Source organism: Emys orbicularis, chromosome 14, assembly GCF_028017835.1.
Source record: "Emys orbicularis isolate rEmyOrb1 chromosome 14, rEmyOrb1.hap1, whole genome shotgun sequence".
Taxonomy (NCBI): Eukaryota; Metazoa; Chordata; order Testudines; family Emydidae; genus Emys; species Emys orbicularis.
Genome location: NC_088696.1, coordinates 41,072,722 through 41,092,379, shown reverse-complemented (window position 1 = coordinate 41,092,379; position 19,658 = coordinate 41,072,722). Strand labels below are relative to the sequence as shown.

Below are 19,658 nucleotides of genomic sequence, written 5' to 3'. Positions count from 1 at the left end.
TGACTGGATGTCTTGTGGATGAAGTGTTTGAAGAGAAGACTGAGGTTTTAGAAACTGAGCATGTGAGTGTCCAAATAGAATCATAGAAATGTGATGCTGAAAGGGACATTGAGAGAACATAAAGTCCAGCTCCCTGCACGGAGGCAGGACTGAGTAAACATAGGCCATCTCTAACAGATGTTTGTCCAACCTGTTCTTAAAAACCTCCGGGGATGGGGATTCCAAAACCTTCCTTGGAAGCCTGTTCCAGAGCTCAGCTACCCTTTCAGGTCGAAATTTTTTCCTCATATCTAACCTAAATCTCCCTTGCTGCAAACTAAACCCATTACTTCTTATCCTACCTTCAGTGAAGATGGAGAACAATTGATCAGTCCTCTTTATAACAGCTCTTAACATATGTGAAGACTGTTATCAGGTCCCCGCTCAGTCTTCTTTTTTCAAGACTAAACAGGCCCAGTTGTTTTAACCTTTCCTCATAGGTCACGTCACCTTTTATCATTTTTGTTGCTCTCCTCTGGACTCTGTCCAGTTTATCCACATCTTTCCTAAAGTGTGGTACTCAGAATTGGACACACTATTCCAGTTAAGGCCCCACCAGTGCTGAGTAGAGTAGGGCAATTACCTCCCATGTCTTACATATGACATTCCTAGTAATACACCCCAGAATATTAGCCTTTTTTGCAATTGCATCACATTGTTGACTATATTCAATTTGTTCTCCACTATCATCCCCAGATCCTTTTCAGATATAATGTTTACAAGGAACTGATTGTGTATTATGATTATTGATGAGGCACAAGTTGTTTACTTGTATGACAAGCATTGATATCTCAGCTCATTCACATTTGCATGAGTATTTGACTTCAGCCGCTAGTGATAGTCAAAAGGTCTGCACGGATATAAGATCTGCACATATGCTAAATTTACTGTCAAGAGACTTTGAAGGAGAGAATATCAGATCATATTGACTGTGCACTTTCTTTGTCATGCCTCCTGAAGTAAGGTGGAGCACTTCTTCAAAGTGGACAGTTAATGAAAATCTGCTAACAGTATAGACAGGATGTTGAGTTTTTGCCAGAAGGTGACAAATACTGGTGTGAAGAGGGGTGCTGAGGCCTGGCTTTGGTTGTGGATGTCAATAACAGTAGCCCTCCGTTCTGTAGCGAGGAATTCATGTTCAATTGCTGAAACTGTTGAAGTCCTGAAGACTGAATAAATTTACTGACTACAATTGTGGTGCATGTTCTGAAAGCATTATGATGGTGCATTAATGCCATGTCACTTTGTAAAATATGATTGATACCTGCATGTGCCAGTTTCCACTCACAACAGGGCAATTGGCACTTAATGGGTTTCTGCTGACAGTATCTGCTGTAGCAGGCTACTGTTGTCTTTATTTCAGAAAGTTACTTTCTCCAGTGAAATACTGAAAAATGTAACAGCTGTTCAGAGATGGAAATCTCAAGTAAAGAGCCTGGCTGAAAACAAAGAAAGACGACATTGAAAGAAGAGTTGCAACTGTTAACAGCTCCAGTTTCTTCTACTGGTGTTGAATTACCTGTTTTCATCACTCAGCTTAGTGCAATCAGATATTTGCTGGAGAACAGATAGGTCTTCAAAGCTGACTTTCCTTATTTCCTTATTGAGCATTTAAATTCTGAAAGCCTTAAAAGCACCTTCAGTCAGTTTGAATAATGGGACTCTAAGGTAACTAAATAACAATTTTGGATCCTGGATTGTAATTTTAAAATGTTGCATTATGAAATTAATAATGATAAAACTGTGTGTGTGTGTGTGTGTTCACAGAAAGTTTTCACAAATTTGAACTTTGTTTTGAAATGCTAAACAATTTTTCTGTGTTGAAATTGCAAGCTTTTTGTAGACACACTGATATTGTACTATTATGGATTTATAAGAAGTTTTGAATAAATATAGTTTTAATGTTCCAGTTTCTTGTGGGCTTCAGATAAGAAATCCTACCATTAATGACACTGAAAACTGCTTTAAAAAATTGCACTTATAATTCAGTTGATTATAAAAATAAAAATTGCAATAGTGCAAATTTTTCAATTAGGTTTTGGCTTCGTAAAGCTCAGTTAAATCACGATTGATTGATTTATATATTTATTTATTTTAAAAAGGAAGATTGTGTGATTTTTTTAATGCTCATGCTTCAGAGAATCCAGCTTATTGGGCCATGTCTACACTACTACTTATGTTGGTATAACTTATGTCACTCAGGGGTGTGAATAAGCCACCCTCTGAGCGATGTAAATTACACTGACCTAAGTGCCGGTGTGGACAGTGCCATGTCAGAGGAAGAGCTTCTCCCGCCGACATAGCTATCGTCGCTCATTGGGGGTGGATTAATTAAGTCGACGGGAGAGCTCTCTCCTGTTGGCTTAGAGTGGCTACACTAGAGAGCTTACAGCAGCTCAGCTGCGCCGCTGTAAGCTCCTAGTGTAGCCATAGCCTTGGTCTGACAAGAGATTGATCTGACTGCAACCTCTGAAACTAACTTCTAGTGGCCATTTGTTCTGGTGCTCATAAGAAGCAGCTTTAGTGGACCACTGAGAGGGCAGGCTTCTTGCCTCTTACAGCCTAAAAGGGCTCAGAAATGGAAGCTGTCTGAATCACTTGAAAACCACACTGGATGAAGTTTTAGAATGGTTCTCTAGAAAGTTTTCTGCCTTTCCTGAAATGATCTGGGGGCCCTGATAGGACATGTCTATTTCTAATCTCTAAATTTCTGTGATTTGTTAGCATAAATTCTTCATGCTCTTCATCTGTTCTGGGTGTGTCTGATGTCCTTTACTTCTCTTCCTGTCCTCCTTTAGTTTCCAGAAAAAAACACCACCTGCTCTGACACAATTGAAGCAGCTTTTTTGACCGATATATTCTGATTATGAAGTGTCGTCATTACCCAATCCCACAGACCACCAGGAAAAACCAATTACTACTTGTATTGCTCCGTCTGCATTTGTTTTTCCCCCTCTCCCTTTAGGTAACTAATTTCCTTACCTTGTACCCTTGGCAGCCAGTAGTGACTCCTACCCTTATTAACAGTACTGGCAATCCATTGAGTTAGCTACAGGAGGCAGTGAAGTGTGTAATTGACATAACATAATTAATTGCTCTGTAGAGAACCATGCAAACAGTTACATGCCTCACTTTTCCTAGGGAAGCTGAGTGTAGCCAGTTTGAGCTCTGATAAATCTGTGTGCATGCATAGCATTGGTAAGTCTTCCCTTGCTGGCGTTATTGAAGAGAATTAGTTTATTTACTTTCCCAAGCAGGCTGTGACCAAATTTGTTTTGACTGTTTCAGATTGATGCATCATGCCTTACCTGGGAAGGACAGCAATGCCAGGGCAAAACAGCTATAGTTGAAAAACTCTCCGTAAGTCTATGCAATGTTTTTTTTCTAAACAAAATGTTTTGGGAAACTGCTCTAAAGATCTAAATTGTTTTGCTTCTCACACGGAAGGTAACATTTTCAAAAGTGTCTAAATCACATGTTCAGAAGTGACTGAGAACCTAAACTTTGAAAATGGGTCTTAGGCTCCTGAGTCACTTAGGAACTTTAGAACATATTCCCTAGCACTCTGTGTAGGGAAACCTTTCCACTTCTGAGCTATTGCGTAAGACAGGTTCAAATTTCTCTTCTGTCACAGGATTCTCTCTCATTGGGCTGTATGGGGTATTCACCTCACTGAATGTATTCTTTCCTTGGTTCTTCCTGTGATGCACGTTGTTAGAAAACACAGTGCAGTCCACTAGTTGAGACTCGCAGCATTGAGATATTCGCTTCTTGGGCTGGCTGGGACATTATTAATGGGACAAGATTCTGCTAGTTCTGTAGCTGTTGCTTACTCAGAGGTGATGACTCAGTGTTCAAATATTGCTTTTATGGGACTTAGATTTCCAGGGTCCTTTGCAACTCACAACTCTAGAGACACTCTGCTGTCCCTTGGGGACACTGCTTGCTTCTAGTGAATCAAGGGCCTGCAGGGATGCAGAATCAATGCTAAACATCCATGTTTGGCATGAAAGTACACCTCTACCCCGATATAACGTGACCCACTATAACATGAATTTGGATATAACGCAGTAAAGCAGTACTCTGGGGGGGGGGGGGGGGGGGGCTGCGCACTCCGGCGGATCAAAGCAAGTTTGATATAACGTGGTTTCACCTATAACGTGGTAAGATTTTTTGGCTCCCGAGGACAGCGTTATATCGGGGTAGAGGTGTACCTGCTGCTGCTAACAGATAACATGCAATTCTCTTGTCAAGTGAAAACCAAGTTCCCTAGTACATCTCTAAAGTTTGCAGTCTCCCAGTTTTGTCAGTTTCTGGATTTCATTTACTCCAGAAAATAGTGCTTTGAAATCCTAAAAATCCCAGTTTCTTACTGCAGAGAGTGGGCTGTTAATTCTCCCTGTAAGGGTGCGGACTCACCCCTGCGGTGCCTTCTGCTGGTCTCTTCCGGGAATTAGCTAGATTTCCAGCCCGGAGCGCCCTCTGCAGGCTGCTGATCCACTACCGCTTGGCCCCCGTGTCCCTCCCTGGACCCCGGTGCCCCTTTCTCTGGGTGCTGCCCTCTGGCAGTACCCACCCACTCTGGGTCTCCCCTCCCAGGGGAACCCCCACCCACTAACCCCACCTCACCTCAGTGTAAGGCTACTGCCAGTCCCCATCTAGCCCCACTCCCTGGGGCAGACTGCAGTATACGCCACTCATCGCAGGCCAGGTTGGGTTTGGACCTGCTGCCTTTGCCTACCCCTGGGCTGCCCTCTGCAACCCCCAGAACCTGTTGGCCCAATGCTAGGCCACAGCCTGGGGCTTTCCAGGCTGGAGCTCCCCAGCTCCTCTGCCTTTCCCCAGCCCTGCTCCCCTCAGGTACCCTGTCTCTAGCTCCTGCAGCCAGGCCCTTCTCTCTCTGAATGCAGAGAGAGAGTGTCGCCTTGCTCCTGGCTCAAGCCTTTATAGGGCCAGCTGCAGCTGCTTCTCCCAATCAGCCCAGGTCTTTCCTTCCACAGCCCCAGCCCTCTGCAGGGCTGGCTTTAACCCTTCCCAGGCAGGAGTGGGTGACCACCCTGCTACACTCCCCATAATCTCTTAATTTCTGTTTTGCAAGGTGGCTCATGCAGTTAATTTAGCACATACAAGGCCTATAAGTGCACAAACTCCTGTTCCTCTAGAGATTGTGCTGCACAGTCCTGCTATTGTGGGACTCTCTTTACTCCACAACTCTCCAGAAGACTCTGCAAAGTGATCCTCTAGAAAGGAAGACATTTCTTCAAGACATAGTCTTTGGTTGTTGACCTCCTGTGATGGAGTTGGAAGCGCACATGAAGGATATTTGTACTTGAATGTACAGGAAATAGAGATGGGGAAGGCAGCCCAGTTTCAAGCTTTAGGAGTTCCTGGATTAAAAATCCCTTCTCCCAAAGAGCTTCTCTGAACAGGACCTAGCATTTGTCTGCATCCATGGGAATCCAGGCTTGGTCGACTGATTCTGTTCTGAGCAGCAGAAGCTTGAGGAGGTTTTCCAATGGCTGGGATTTGGGTGGGGTTTTATTGCTGTGGGTTGCTCTAGAAAAGCGTCTCTTGGGAAAACAAGGTGAACTTCAGCAGGTATCGGAGCTGACAATTCCACCTCCAGCCCAAATCTCTCACCTTAGATGGCTTTGCTGTATGATAGCTCAACAGACCCTGGTGGGCCCGCAGCAGTGCTTTTATAGACATGCCATTTTTCAAAGGGTGGCTCTGGAGTTCTCTCTTGGATTTGTGTTAAATTGAACTTGACCATGCTGATGAGTGTTGTTCAAACACTAAATCTCAATCTGGGAAGTATTCATGTCAGTTCTATCCTATACTATTTGGACTCTCCAATTCAGAACAAAACTGCCTCTGTTTACCTGGTGTTCCCTTGTTCCTGACTGGAAAGGAAAGGCAGGATGGCTCCCCAGGTAGGAGCAGGAAGACCAGTCTAGGAGGCATCCTCAGGCCAGACAAGTGACCGTGATCACCAGACACTCAAACAATTGGCATTTAAAACCTGGGCCCGTTGACTGACCTTTCTTGCATATGAAAATGTAGAGACATCACCTGCCTCAGGTTTCTTGTGAGCATCATTGCAGGGGAGTTTCCCTGCCTGATCCGTGAGGGAGAGGGGGAAGTTGGGCTTGGCTTCTCAAGGAAGAGCTCAGTGAATCAGAGGCTCAGTGATTTAACCTCTCCCCCCGCCCCCCTCAACACACCATTTAGCAGGCGAGTTACGGAAAGTGGTGCTGACTGAGATTTCAACAGCTGTGAGCGCAGATCCTTCCTTGGCTGATTCCCCTGGACCCAGCCTAAAACGATATAGGCAGTGTCTGCCAGCAATCACTGGGCTGTGTCCCTGGAGAGTTTAATTCCCAGCACTGGAATGGTGGCACACCAGGATATGTGGAGTTAAAGTTCCCTTTACGAGAAGGCTAGCAGTATGGGGAAAAACACGAGTGGGGGAGAGTCAGGAAATGTTGAATTAAGGTGACATGTCCCACACAGAACTGAAAAGCTTGTTTGTGCAGGAGATGGAGTTTTCTTGAGGGCCAGTGCAAGAATGTGAAACAAACTCCCACAGGAACTAAGCACATACAGTTCTCTCCCACTGCTGGAAGGCACTCAGATACTCCGGTGATGAGGGCAGGATAAGATTCTATATAGAGTAGAAACATATCCCCAAACAGCCTTAACTCTGTCCCATGCGGAGATGTCTCTAGGACCTGGGAACAGACCAGTACCCTATTTCTCCCTGCCACTTTCTCTTGGCCCTTCTCAGCTCCCAATCAGCCCTGCTATCCATACAGGCCAGCAGACTCTCACTGTACTTCAGGGAGCACTTGCTGCTGGTTGGCAGAGTCTGAGGGACATACCAGATCCTGTAATTTCCCTAGAAGGACTCACTAGGGAAGGGGATGGTGAAGACTGTCTGTGTTCTGTGCCAAGTGTCACTGTAATTCCTTATCCTGGTTTTCCAGCATTTTGAGTTTTGGGAATTAAACGCCTGTGTTCTGAAAGGGCCTGCGGAGTGCAGATAGTGCCGAGCATCTTCGCTCTATGCTCCATTTCTTTTGTGAATGCTCCCGTTAGCCCTGCAGAGCCAACGCAGCTGAGAGGGACCTGGCCTGTAGTTCTTGTGCATCAACTGAATTGTTTACTTAGTTCCAATCCATTACACTGGTGCAAATCCACTAAAGGCAACAGGGTAGCACAGATGTCATTAGGTCTGCAAAACCTTTATTATTAATTGTGATGCTTTTATCTGTAGCTCCTAGAGGCGCCGCCCAGGATCAGGGCCCCAGTGGCAGACGCACAGTGAGAGACCGTGCCTGCTACAAATAGTTTGCAATTTAAATAAAAACAAGGTGGTAGAAGAGAAGTAGTGTTATCCCCATTTTACAGCTCAGGAGTGAAGGCTGTATCTTCATTGCAAAAAAGGAGTGTTTTTTTACATGGAGATGGCTAACTCTAAATAAGACCGTGAAGCCATAGCCCCAGGCACAGAGATTAAGGGACTTGCCCAGGGTGTCACAGGAAGTCTGGCAGAGCTAAGAACTGAATGCAGATCTCCTGAATCCTCGTCTATTGCCTTAACTAACAGAATAATCTTATATGATTCTTCTCTTGCATTTCTGAAGAAGGTTTTTTGGGATTTAAAATCTTTATTTTTGTAAGTGAAAAGCACATAACCATACATAGGATCACTTATGCTAAAAAGACAGCAGCACATATAAGGGGACCAGCAACCAAAATAAACTCAGATGGCATCTTACAGTGAAACCCCTTCAATCCACCTCCTGCAAATGTTCTTAGCAGCCACTAGGTCTGTTGGGCCAGGTGAGGAGCTATGGGACATCGCAAAGCAAGCAGGGTTCTGCTAAAATCTCAGCGATTCAGCCTGGGGAAATGTATCAGAAAGTGAGGCTCAGAGGAAAATGGGCAAGGGGATTTGAATGAATGTCCTGGTCTAACCTAACCATGGCACTTGGTGTCAGGCAGCCACATTATCACCAATACGGCAAACATCTGCTCTCTAGAGTCTCTGCCATGCGTTGGGTGCACAAATTCACTGCCACCAACATGGGCGTTCGTTGACCTGCTACTAAATGCTGCTTTTTGTTGTGCCCTCAAAGATGTTCTGTGTATGATGCTGAACTTAATAAACCTGCTGTATTAGCTATAGATAGAGTATTCCCTTCTGCAGACCAACAATATAATTGTCATGCCCAACTTTTCTCTCAAATCCAGTGCTCATCAGCTGTTCACATGTGAGGTGCTTACTGAACCAGACTATATTAAAAGAAAGCACCAGTTTCCAAAGTATAAGGGAAGCATTTCCTCCCATGTAGAAACCAAGACGCTCTCCCTACAGGTACATTTGACTAAACTTGACATTTCTGAGCCCTCTGCTGGCAGCCACTATACTGATGAGAAAGCAAAAGTTTGTGGTCTTTACTGGCAGAGAGCTATGGGTATTGGATCTCAAATTGCATGCCACCTGCCTCAGTGATACTAGCACAGCTTTTGTTTCAAATACAGCTCTTACGAGTATGAAAGTTCATATTGAACAGAGCTTCACTTCATTTATAAAGCGAACATACAGCGCTGTCTAGTTAGATTAAGAAAAAAGGGGAGTGCTTTTTAAGCACTCCTTAGCAGCTGGTGGAGACCAGGTTCAACACCTTTAAAAATGGGTTAGCTGATTGTGGTCAACCTAGCTGAATTTAGCTTGGCAGTATTCAGTTGCCATCATATCCGTGTGTCTGAAATAACTGAGGAGAACAGATAAGAGGAGTGAAGATGCTAGAAAGTGGAATACAGAAAGGAAAGAAAGGGAGAAGAGAATGGGGACTCTGAGATGAGAACCTACAACAACATAATTATAAGGGCCTCTCTGGTGAAGATTTCTTGCAGCATTTCACAGGGCTGGAAGGAACAAGTCCAGGTTGTCACGCCAGAGGGACAGTGTTTTTCGTTAAAAGGGTAGCTGCTAAATCTGACTTGCACTTTGAGATGGGGCTTATGGAGTATTTGTTTCTCTGCAAAATTAATTTTGTTCTTTAGTAGAAAGTCTTCAGCTGAGTACCTGTGTTTTTCTGCTGACCACCTGCATCTTTCTGTGGCACTGAGGATGTAAACTTGTGTCTATTTCCAAACTAGTTCAGCTTCTTATACCACTGCACTTAACTGATTTCCTACATGACATGTGTATTGTATAATATATTCCTATCTGCTCACCCTCTTCTTTTCCTTCTCATTGTAGAGCCTTCCTTTTCAAAAAATACAGCACAGCATCACGTCACAAGACCACCAGCCCACGCCTGACAGTTGTATACTCAGTATGGTTGTGGGACAACTTAAGGTAAACTCTCCTTTCCATTACAGGGAAACAAATGCTAATGTCCTAAAGTTTTCTTCAGGATACTTAATCATCTGATGTTTGTAAAACAGCTTATGTACCTTGGAGGCACCTGTTAATGCCTACATTGGGGTGTCATGCTTCTGGTGTAGAACATTTCCAAGAGAGACTGCTTGCCGTGCTAGATTAAAAGCCCTTCGTAAAACCACTGCACCTCAGCAATGTCATGTGAAGCATCACTTCTTTGGTTTGGCCTTTTAGATGTACTGCTGTTCTTGTTCACACTGAGGTCATGGCTGCAGTAAAGGTCTTAACTCAGTGGTTCTCAACCTAGTTACCACTGTGGGCCGCATCCAATACCGAGGGTTGAGAACCACTGTCTTAACTGATGCAGTTTCTGTTTAATGGCAGCTTGGTTCATAATTCTTCAGGAAGGTGTAAATTTGGTTACCTTGTTCATACAGTTTAGCAATGCAGGCTGTGATGCCTCCATCTGCCCTCTGGTGCAGCTGGTCCATGGAAGTGCAAGGACAGTCCAGTAGTCCTTCATATTAGTTGACAGTCCTTATAATGGAGCCTGGCTGTTCCATTTCTGTGCAGGCAGCTGGGTTAAGGTTAGTCAGCCGCAGTATGGGAAGAGTAGGGCTGACTGATACGGCACTTGGGTCAAATCCCCAGGGATTGCATCTGAGTTACTGCAATCCTATTCTGCCTCTTTCTGGCCAAAACTGATTCAGGAATGGTAATATCGTCTGAGTGAGCTCATGCCATCTAGCATTGAAGAGGTCCCTTCTCTTGAAGCTACTCCAGATCTAAGTTCCCTCTAAGCTGCGTGGCTGCGCGGCAGGCTGTAAAGGGCCTTGCAGCAGGGGCCTGGAGAGGAGAGAGGTAGGGGGTGGGCTGGGACTGGGGAGGGGAGCAAGTTGGGGAGTGCAGGGCTGCCGCGGGCCTCTCCCCTGGCTCCGGGAGCTCGCTCATTGCTGCCGGCGGGGAGAGGGGGGCCCCTCCTCTGGAGCTCTGTGTGCTGCCGGCGGGGAAAGGGCTGGGGGGGGGGGGGGGGAGTCCTCTCGTGCCCCACCCCCAATTAATTTTATTCTGTGCACCAATATGGAGGTGATTTGTCACACATCACCTCCATATTGGTGCACATAACAAAATTCATTCCGCACATGAGTGGGAAAAATTAGAGGGAACGCTACTCCAGATTATTTTTACCCACATGGCTTCAGTTTGCCCTGAACACACAATGTATACATTGTCACCTCTGCTGTGCTGGTGAACTAAATCAACCTCATTTTGGCCCTCCGCCTCTCTGGGGGAACAGCTGTGCTTCCAAAGGCCTGAAGACCATAGATTGAGAGGATTTGTTGGGTTTCTTGTTTAGAATAAGAGCTGTCTTGTCCTTGAGGCCACAAAGTTCCTTAAAGAAACTAGCCAAAGCCAGGACTTGCCCTTTACTGGGAAATCTTAAACTTGCCTTAACACTCAGTGAGGTGTGCCAGAAGCACGTTGGGTCCTGTGAAAGTGCATGCTGCCACAACAGAATCCCCAGCCCATCCAGCTTCTGGCTAGCATGCTCCAGTTTCCTTCACGGAATACTGTCAACGTTTACTCCTCCAATTGGCTCTGGAAACAGCGTGTTCTTGTCATCAAACCTCCAGCAGAATCTGGGATGGACTAAAGCGTCAGGCTGGATCGGAGTTATTTAAATCCCCTGGAGCCCCCAAAGGAGCTGATCTGCCCCACTTGCTCATGTTGGGTAGTGGGGAAGGGCAGCTTTTGGCCTCACACCTCCTGCTTCTGGACATTATTGAAACCTAAAACTACAGGTCTTCCTCTTTTAGTGAAGACCGAGAATTACCCTATAATTGGAGCCCAGATAGTAAATGGCAGCAACAACTACATTGTACCATCACAAATTACCCTTTGCGTTTGGGTCCCCCTGTCCCTCCTGTTCCCACCATGCCCCCTCTTCTCCCTCCCCCAAGCTGTGGCTCATCAGTGAAAATTCTCATTGATTGATTATTTTCAAGGGTGTGCTTTTCACTGCGTTCTCCAGGTAGCCTAGGCCTTTGCTTCTGCAACTGCCCAGGCAGTCCTGTTCGGAACCGCTTCCCTCTCATGTGGGGCTGGGAATAGGGGTGGGAGGTGAACATGGAGCTGACCTCAGAAGTTCATCTCTCTGGCTTCCCAAGCCTTGGCTGCTGCACTGTTCTACAGGCAGCCCAGCTGGCCAACCTATACTTCTGGGTCCCTAGCTGCAAGCTGGACTCCAGCTCTGGTCCACTAGCCTCTGCAGCTTGCTTCCATGGAACAGAGCTGCGAACATGCAGTATAAATAATGAACTTAACCCCAGTGAGGAAAACTGCAGAGCGAGATGTCAGGCACCTGGCTGCAGCAAATAACTATTCCATGGCAAAAATGCTGAATTCCATGTCTCTCTTTTTGGGCGGGGGAGGTGGTGGTGAAGGGGGAATACTAAATTTGACAATCTGAGTCTTAGCATGGGGCCCTGGTTGAGGTGACTGGGGGCCGTTCATATCTGAGGCACTTTCAGGTTCTCTGCCATCTCGGGCAGATGAAGCTGCAGTAGTTACACCGCTCATGTTTTCAAGTTTATCTTCATCACCATAAAGGGTAGGATTGTCTTTTGAGTGGAACACAATTCTGCAGCCAGGGATGTATTTGTGGGTAAATCCTGTGGCTGTAGGGTCCTGCCCTTAATCTTCTTAAGGAACAGGCTCTGTAAACTGTTAGGTTTCTAGTTCTGCAGTAGGATGGACCTCACCATGGACAATGCAGTCTAGGGACCTATCCCGTACACCACTTTTTGATGCTATAGATTGGGGTAAGCAATTATTGTTTGTCAAGGTCCATATTTCTTGGTCGAGGTATTTTCAAAATGCAGACTCCAGAGAAAATCATACAAAAACAATAATGATGATAAGAAGTAAATAAAAAGATGTCACGGTCAGTTCAAAAGCATCTGGCTGTCCAGATTTGGCCCATGGGCTGCCTGTTAACTACCCCTGCCATAGATCCAACTTATCTTTAACTTCTTTATCCTTCTATGAAAAGTACAACTTGGCAAGTCAAGGCAAAGTATTGCAGGGATCACGGGACAGTGCATGTGGATATTTAACAGATATACACTGCTTACGTATACAAAGCATTTGCCAGCTGTCTGTCACCATGTGGTGTAGCACTGAATCGTCTTTTTTTCCCTTACCTGTGAAGTGAGTCAAACCATTAATGTAGCTTGTAGCAAAGGGTCTGCACCTTTCCTCCATTTCTGTTCATGTTGGTTACAGAAGCAGGAGGCAGACAGCTTAGTCTTGAGACTTGGGCTCCTATGTTTAAACGTGCCTGGTTTAGCATTTTGGGGCTCATGTTGGCACCAGATGTTACAGTTGGACCCACGATCTGAATGGACACAGTGACGGCTGGCCTTGGCTTCTTCCTTGTATGTGCTGTGTGTCACTGGAATTCCATTTGCCTCTGCTTAGCGTGAAGGAAAATCCTCCTCAGTGCTTGTTACACTGAAGCTTAGCAAATTGACTCTCCTAGTAAAGCAGATGCATAAAATATCCATTGTCCTGTCCATCCGTCAGGTTAGCTGTCACATGTGGACAGAAGACTTATGAATACGCACACATTTGAAACTGATGCACTGTAATATCCTTGTGTTAGTCCTGAAAAATAGACACAGTCGACTGGAATCAGTCTGTGCATTTAATAGTGGCCTTATTGATACTCAGATCTTACCAAAACAGCAGTAACAAAGCCAGAGGGCTGCAAGCATCCAGTTATTTAGATGTAATCTTTAACTTCTGAAAAACATTCAGCTCCTAAACAGCACTGATCCGTAGATCTCAAAGCATGCTACAGCGAGGAAAAATATCACGCTTTCCACTTTACAGAGGGAGAAGCTGAAGCACAGAACGTAAGTGACTTTGCTAAAGTCATAGAACGGATCAGCGACAGAGCCAGCAAAAGAACCCAGTTCTCCTGGCTCCTAATCTAGTACATAGGACCATAATGCCAAATACTTACAAGCACCATGGAGACTAGTGCAAAAATTTCCAAACCTGTTATTCGATTTTAAACTCTCAATTTTAATTCGATTTTGTGCAGACATTTGCTAGTAAACATTCCAAAACACGGACTGCACTGAAGTAACCTGAGTGAGGCACAAAGCATTTGAAATGTCAGGAAGGGCAAAAGGAAAGATGTTTGCTACATGCTGACTAAAAAAGCAGACACGCTTGCTGTGGGCTTTGGGTGGACTCTTCAGATGTGTCCAGATGACCTAGGAACACAGGTTCCAAGTAATGTCAGTGGGACTTGTGCTCCTAACTACCTTAGGCATGCTTCAAAGTCTCATCCTTCAGCCCCAAAACCTCCATTTTGTTGAATACATGTTATCCTCGGAGTGCTTTAGAAAAGTAATAAGATGTTCCACTTTCTGTCCATGTGCTTCTGAGGCTGTGTCCTTTAATGGACCTAGGCTCACATCCTTAGATCTCGTTGAATACGAGACAGAAGAGGATGGACCAGCAAAGTGGTCTGTAAGAATGCTTTTTACTTCCCATTCTCAAGGGACAGTGCGCTGGTGTGAGAAGGATTGTGTGATGGGTCTCTAGATTCTTACTGTGTCTGAGCAGAAACAGTACATCAGTCACGCTTTCATTGGCAAAACTTAAACAGATATTAAACTAGCCTCTCAAAACTCATCTTGGGGGCAGGGGTGGTTTTTAATAATCACGATGGTCAGGATGAGCAAGCAGATTTTGTAGCTGGGCTAGTATTTTGTCATTACTTTACACATCTAGAATTAGTGTGGAAGGATAAACTAAATTCTCCCATGTATCCTAATTTTGTTCCCATCACTTCTTGCTGCTTCTCTCTTCCCTGATGAGCATTTGTTTGTTCAGACAGGAAGAGGAGACAGCGTTTGAGGCCCATAGTTTCTACCTGCTTCAGCCAAATCCAGCAATGACTATGGCACCCTGTGTTCTTGGAGCTTGTTTCTGTCTAGTTACGTGTCTTTTTTTTCTCCTGCTCAGGCAGACGATGACCAAGTTCTAGGTTTCCACCAAACCTTTTTATTGAAAAGTTTTCAAGGTGCTTGGGTGTGCACCAATGAAGTCTTCAGGCTAGCCCTCCACAACGTTTAACCTCTGCCCTCTCTCCATCTCTGGTGGTCTTCACCCTCCTTCCTGAGTAAGGCATGCTCTCTGCTTGCTCTTACACCTTGATTGATCTTGTAGTGTCTGAGTAGCATGGCTGTTGCTTGTGCATTTTCAAAGCAATATGGCAAACCTGTGGTTCTCCAAATGCTCCTTTATGGGGTGTGGTTTTAGAAGTGATTACTACAGAATGAATTTAGAATAACTAATTCTGTATGTAAAGTGTCCAATTGAAAAAGGGAATATGCAGCTTGTATCACTTGGGAAACTTGGATGTTTGTGATGCATGGTAAACACTTAGAGCATTGTTTGAAACTTGCCAGATAAGACATGATGAAAATCTGAAAGAACCTGTGACATTAAGGCTATGTCTACACTAGCATTTTTGTCGGTAGAACTTTTGTCAGTCAGGGGTGTGAAAAAACACACCCCTGACCGATGTAAGTTTTACTGACGGTGCTGTCCACACCGGTGCTTTTATGTCGGTGGGAGAGTGTCTCCTGCCAACAAAGCTACTGCCGCTTGTTGGGGGTGGTTTAATTATGCCAGCGGCAGAGCTCCCTCCCCCTTACATAGAGCAGCTACACAGCAGTACAGCTGTGCCACTGTAAGGTCAGTAGTGTAGACGTAGCTTAATTCTTTGCCATGAGATCCGAGAGACATTCCAGAACAGTAATTGGGTGCCAGAGCTAAGCTGTAAAATAGGCATGGGGGCCAAAACCAAAGATAAATGTCTGTCTGTGTACAAGAAGCGTAAAAAGCAGACGGGATGAAGTGGAATGCCTGGCAGTGGAAGAGGAGCCTGACCTGAATGGTATTACTGAAACATGGTTGGTCTCCAAAAATCAGTGGGACACGGTGATACCTAGTAACCAGCTAAAAAGGAAGGGCAGATTAGTCTGCAATGCTGCTGGGAGTAGTACTGTACCTTGAGAGTCCCTGGAACATATGCAGAGGTGGTGGGAGTAGCACTGTACCTAAGGAGACTCCCTAAAACATGAGACAGAATTTGAGTGAAGAGGCCCATTCAGTCAAGTCTGCAGAGATGCAAATGACAAGTTACACAAATATGCTAGTAGAGTTGTGTACTAATGGCCTCTGGGTCAGGAAAAAATACTGTGTACAATGTGGAGGCAACAAAAATCAAATAAAGCAGTAATAATGGGTGACTTCATTCTATAAACTGGTCAAAAAGCTAATAGAATGTTAGGAACCGTTAGGAAAGGGATAGATAATAAGACAGAAAATATCATAATGTCACTATATAAATCAGTGGTACACTGACACCTGGAATACTGCATGTAGTTCTGGTCGCCCCATCTCAAAAAAGATATATTAGAAATGGAAAAAGTACAGAGAAGGGCAACAAAAATGATTAAGGGAACAGCTTCCATATGAGGAGAGATTAAAGACTGGGACCATTCAGTTTGGAAAAGAGATTACTAAAACCATGAAAGGTGTGGAGAAAGTGAATAAAGAAGTGTTATTTACCCCTTCACATAACACACGAACCAGGGTCTCCCAATGAAATTAATAGGCAGCAGATTTCACACAACACACAGTCAGCCTGGGAATATTGTGAAGGCCAAAACTATGACTGGGTTCAAAAAAGAATTAGATAAGTTGCGGGACTGGACAACGGGATGGCTCACTTGATGATTTTCCTGTTCTTTCATTCCCTTTGAAGCATGTGACATTCACCACTGTTGGAAGAGGGGATACTGGGCTAGATGGACCATTGGTCTGACCCATATGGCCGTTCCTATGGTCAGTCTGGTCAGCAAAGGTTTAAAGAAGCAATTTACATTTTTTTGAAACAGCTAGTTCTGAAGGAGTTGATCAGAGCTCTAGTTGAATCATTAAATAATAGTGACTGCAGTATAACTATGCTCAATATCCTCAAAGAGAAAAGGTACCAAAATCCAGCGTAGTGACACTTCCCATTGGAAAGGGGAATCACAAAAAGAGAACCTAGTCCAACCCTGCAGTTAAAATCCATGGCGTAGCATGCAGCCAGTAATAAAGGCACAACAGACTAAACAAGGGAAGCCGGAAGGCAAGCAAAAGAGTGTGCTTAAATGGCTGTTGATGGCTGTGGTAAGAAGTGATCCCAGCTAAACAGTATCCATCAGGAAATGGAAACCCAGCCCAAATTAAGCCAATAAACAAGCTCTTATCAGTGATGGAATTTACCGCTTATTGTGTAATCACTTAGCTTCATTCATTGCCCTTTGTGAGGTTCTCTCCCAAAGACATAGGGAATGGTCAAAGGACATTGGAAGGCATGCATTTTAAACTGTTAAAGAAATACTCCTCTATGTACTGAACACAACAGATCTGTGGAAGTCTTTGCCACAAAATATCAAGCACTAGCAAGAGTTTAGGATTCATAAAAGGTTTAGATATTTGTATGAATTATGAGAAAATCCATAGTTATATTTGATAGGTTAAATCTAGGAGTGATATAAATCCTCATGTTTCAGGGCATAAACCAATCTCTAAATGAGGTGAGATGCTTCCCATAAGGGCGGATTATTCCATTATTGTAGGCTTCTAGCATTTTCCTCTGCAACATCGGGTGCTGGCCATTGTCAGAGGCAGAATAATGGGACTAGCTGGACCATTGGTCTAATCTGGTTTGGCAGTTTCTGTGTTCACACTGTGCTGATGCCATGAAGTCTCTATTCAGAACTTCAGAGCTACTACAGTGCTATTCCCAGTGGAATTCCCTTTAGATTTACTTGCTTATTTATGCTCAAAAAGAAGAGAATAGAAAATACTTGATTTTAATATTGAGTTGCAGACCTGCCAAAGCAATTTAATCTGATGCTCTCGATCCATGGCTATTGGTTGGGGAAGATGCAGACTCTTATAACTTGAAGAATGGAGCAGTGGTGTCAACTTTTGTTTGTGGCAGCTCTAAAATATATCTATAAACCTTTGGAGAAGAGATGAAAATCACTCGTACGAGGCCACAGAATGTTCCATCTCTTGTGAGATGGGAATAGATTCTTAGGGAACCATTGGCCTGTCTGGTTAAAGCTGTATTAAGTCACTTTCTGAAGAATACTTGCATGTTTCTGTTCCAAAGATATCTCATACTAACAAACACATAGTTCTTAAAGCATGTGGTATGGGCTTTGAGTTGGAGAGTCTAGTTTGGTTCTTCACTTGGCCCTGGGTTGGGTCTTGGGTCACCTTGAAGTGACCCATCAACCTGGTCAGGAGCAGTGCTGCTGAAGACAGGTATACGTGACTGCAAGACTTAGCCAAAGTTCTTGAGGTTGTGGTGGGCAGAGTATTATGTGTGTAGGCTGAGCGTAGTGCCTTCCAAACTAACAGTTTCAGTTACTGATTATTTATAACCTGGCATTAAATACCCCAAATCTGGGTTTTTGAAACATTTTAATGTAAACCACATCTTATAAAGATCCTCATGGATACTTAACACCTCATTCGTCATCCCAGGACATCCCATGGCAACTCCAGCAATTGCTTACATGGAAAAGTAACATTATGATGGTACTTCACGTATTTAGCTTTTCTTAATGTAGACTAGCAACTGGAAACAAAGAGAAGAGTTAGTAACTTGTAACCAGTCAGCTCCGCGTGGTCCACCCTCTGGAACCTTCTCCCTAAACCACCATGGTGCTACATCTTTAGGCCATGTTACTGCTGCTGACTTCCATGGAAACTCCCTTCTGAGGCCAGCCCTCAGCACAGCAGTTACATCACAAACTAACTTCTTACCAGATTGTGGTTTATTTTAACATAATGCATTACTTCATTGACTTTCATATGGCTTTTTTACACTTAACCAAATGACTTTCAGTTTGTTGCTGGGCTATTCTTTTGGGGCCAGAATAAATAGAACTGCTGAAACCACCAGTTTGTGTGAGTGCAGTTGCATCTTTATCTGTAGGAGGCAAGTGCTTCTGTAACAATAATAAATCTGTGCTAAATCTCCAGTGGCTTTAGAGAAACTCTGGCTTTAGGTAAGCTGCACTGAGGAAATCCTACATCACTGAATTGAAAATATGGTGTGAACATCTAAGAGGAGAAATCCCTGGCTATCTTAAAGGTGAATGGTATTTTTGGGAGGTGTAAGGTACATTGTAGAGCATGACATCACTGTTGGCATCAGCTGGTGAATCTTGTTTCCACGTGTGTTTGAATATATTTGGCATAGTGAAGATCTTTTTAAAATCTTTTTTTCCCCCCTCTCTCCATAGGCTGACGAAGATCCTATCATAGGATTCCACCAGATATTTATATTAAAGAACATCAATGATGCCTGGGTTTGCACCAATGACATGTTCAGGCTAGCACTGCACAACTACGGCTGAGCTGGTACCCCCAAGGCACCTGTGCTTTCTCTTTCTCCTCTCCTTTACTGATATATTCACACTCACGGAACATTCCAAATATCATACACAAACCTGCAACACTGCAGTGAGCGAGCGAGCAAGATCCATGACCTGCCCTTCTGCCAAGTTTACGTTGTGTCACTAGATGAGTTTCTTGTGCATGATGTTTGGAAGTTAGACTTAGCTGCATTTGACAAGAGAAATGTGTGTTGTACCAGCATGCCTTGGAAAGAATCCATAATGCAAAAGGTTGTGTCTTTATGTACTGACCAGTTGCTCTAGTAACCCAAAGAAACGAAAAGGAAAGAACAGCAGCCTGTACAGCCCAGATACTGATTTGTTCAGATGTCTCAATGCTACATTATACAATAATAAAACCATGAGATTTTCTTAACAGTTTAAATTGTTTTAATGACTTGGATGTTGAGTGCATAAGCATAAAGTCTTAGTCAGTTCTTTGGATTTCCTGTGTCTACCTGGCTGAGCAAACACTTACAAACCTGAAAACCCACCTAACCCTTTAGTTTTAGCTGTACACTCGCATCACGTCTCTTGCAGCTGAACATCGGTCCAAATATGCCTTGGCCATAGATCTCTTCCTCTCTCCCTCCCCCTTCAGCAGCCAAAGGTGGAGGCTTGTGGCTCATATTTTCATGTGCTCTGTAAAAAGTCAGACTTCAGTTGTTTAAGCTTTT

At 44.2% G+C, this 19,658-nt stretch overlaps 1 protein-coding gene across 4 annotated transcripts in view; it reads left to right on the top strand.

Annotated features, from left to right (window-relative positions):
• NUTF2 (nuclear transport factor 2) overlaps nucleotides 1–19,357 on the top strand; it is a 61,499-nt gene extending 42,142 nt beyond the window's left edge. For all 4 annotated transcript variants that reach the window (XM_065416503.1, XM_065416504.1, XM_065416507.1 and 1 more), the window contains 3 exons: nucleotides 3,328–3,399; nucleotides 9,311–9,409; nucleotides 18,829–19,357. In XM_065416503.1, the coding sequence (XP_065272575.1) occupies nucleotides 3,328–3,399; nucleotides 9,311–9,409; nucleotides 18,829–18,942 (285 nt within the window). In that variant the 3' untranslated portion in view covers nucleotides 18,943–19,357. The remainder of the gene's footprint in view (nucleotides 1–3,327; nucleotides 3,400–9,310; nucleotides 9,410–18,828) is intronic.
• The last annotated feature ends 301 nt before the right edge of the window (nucleotides 19,358–19,658 follow it).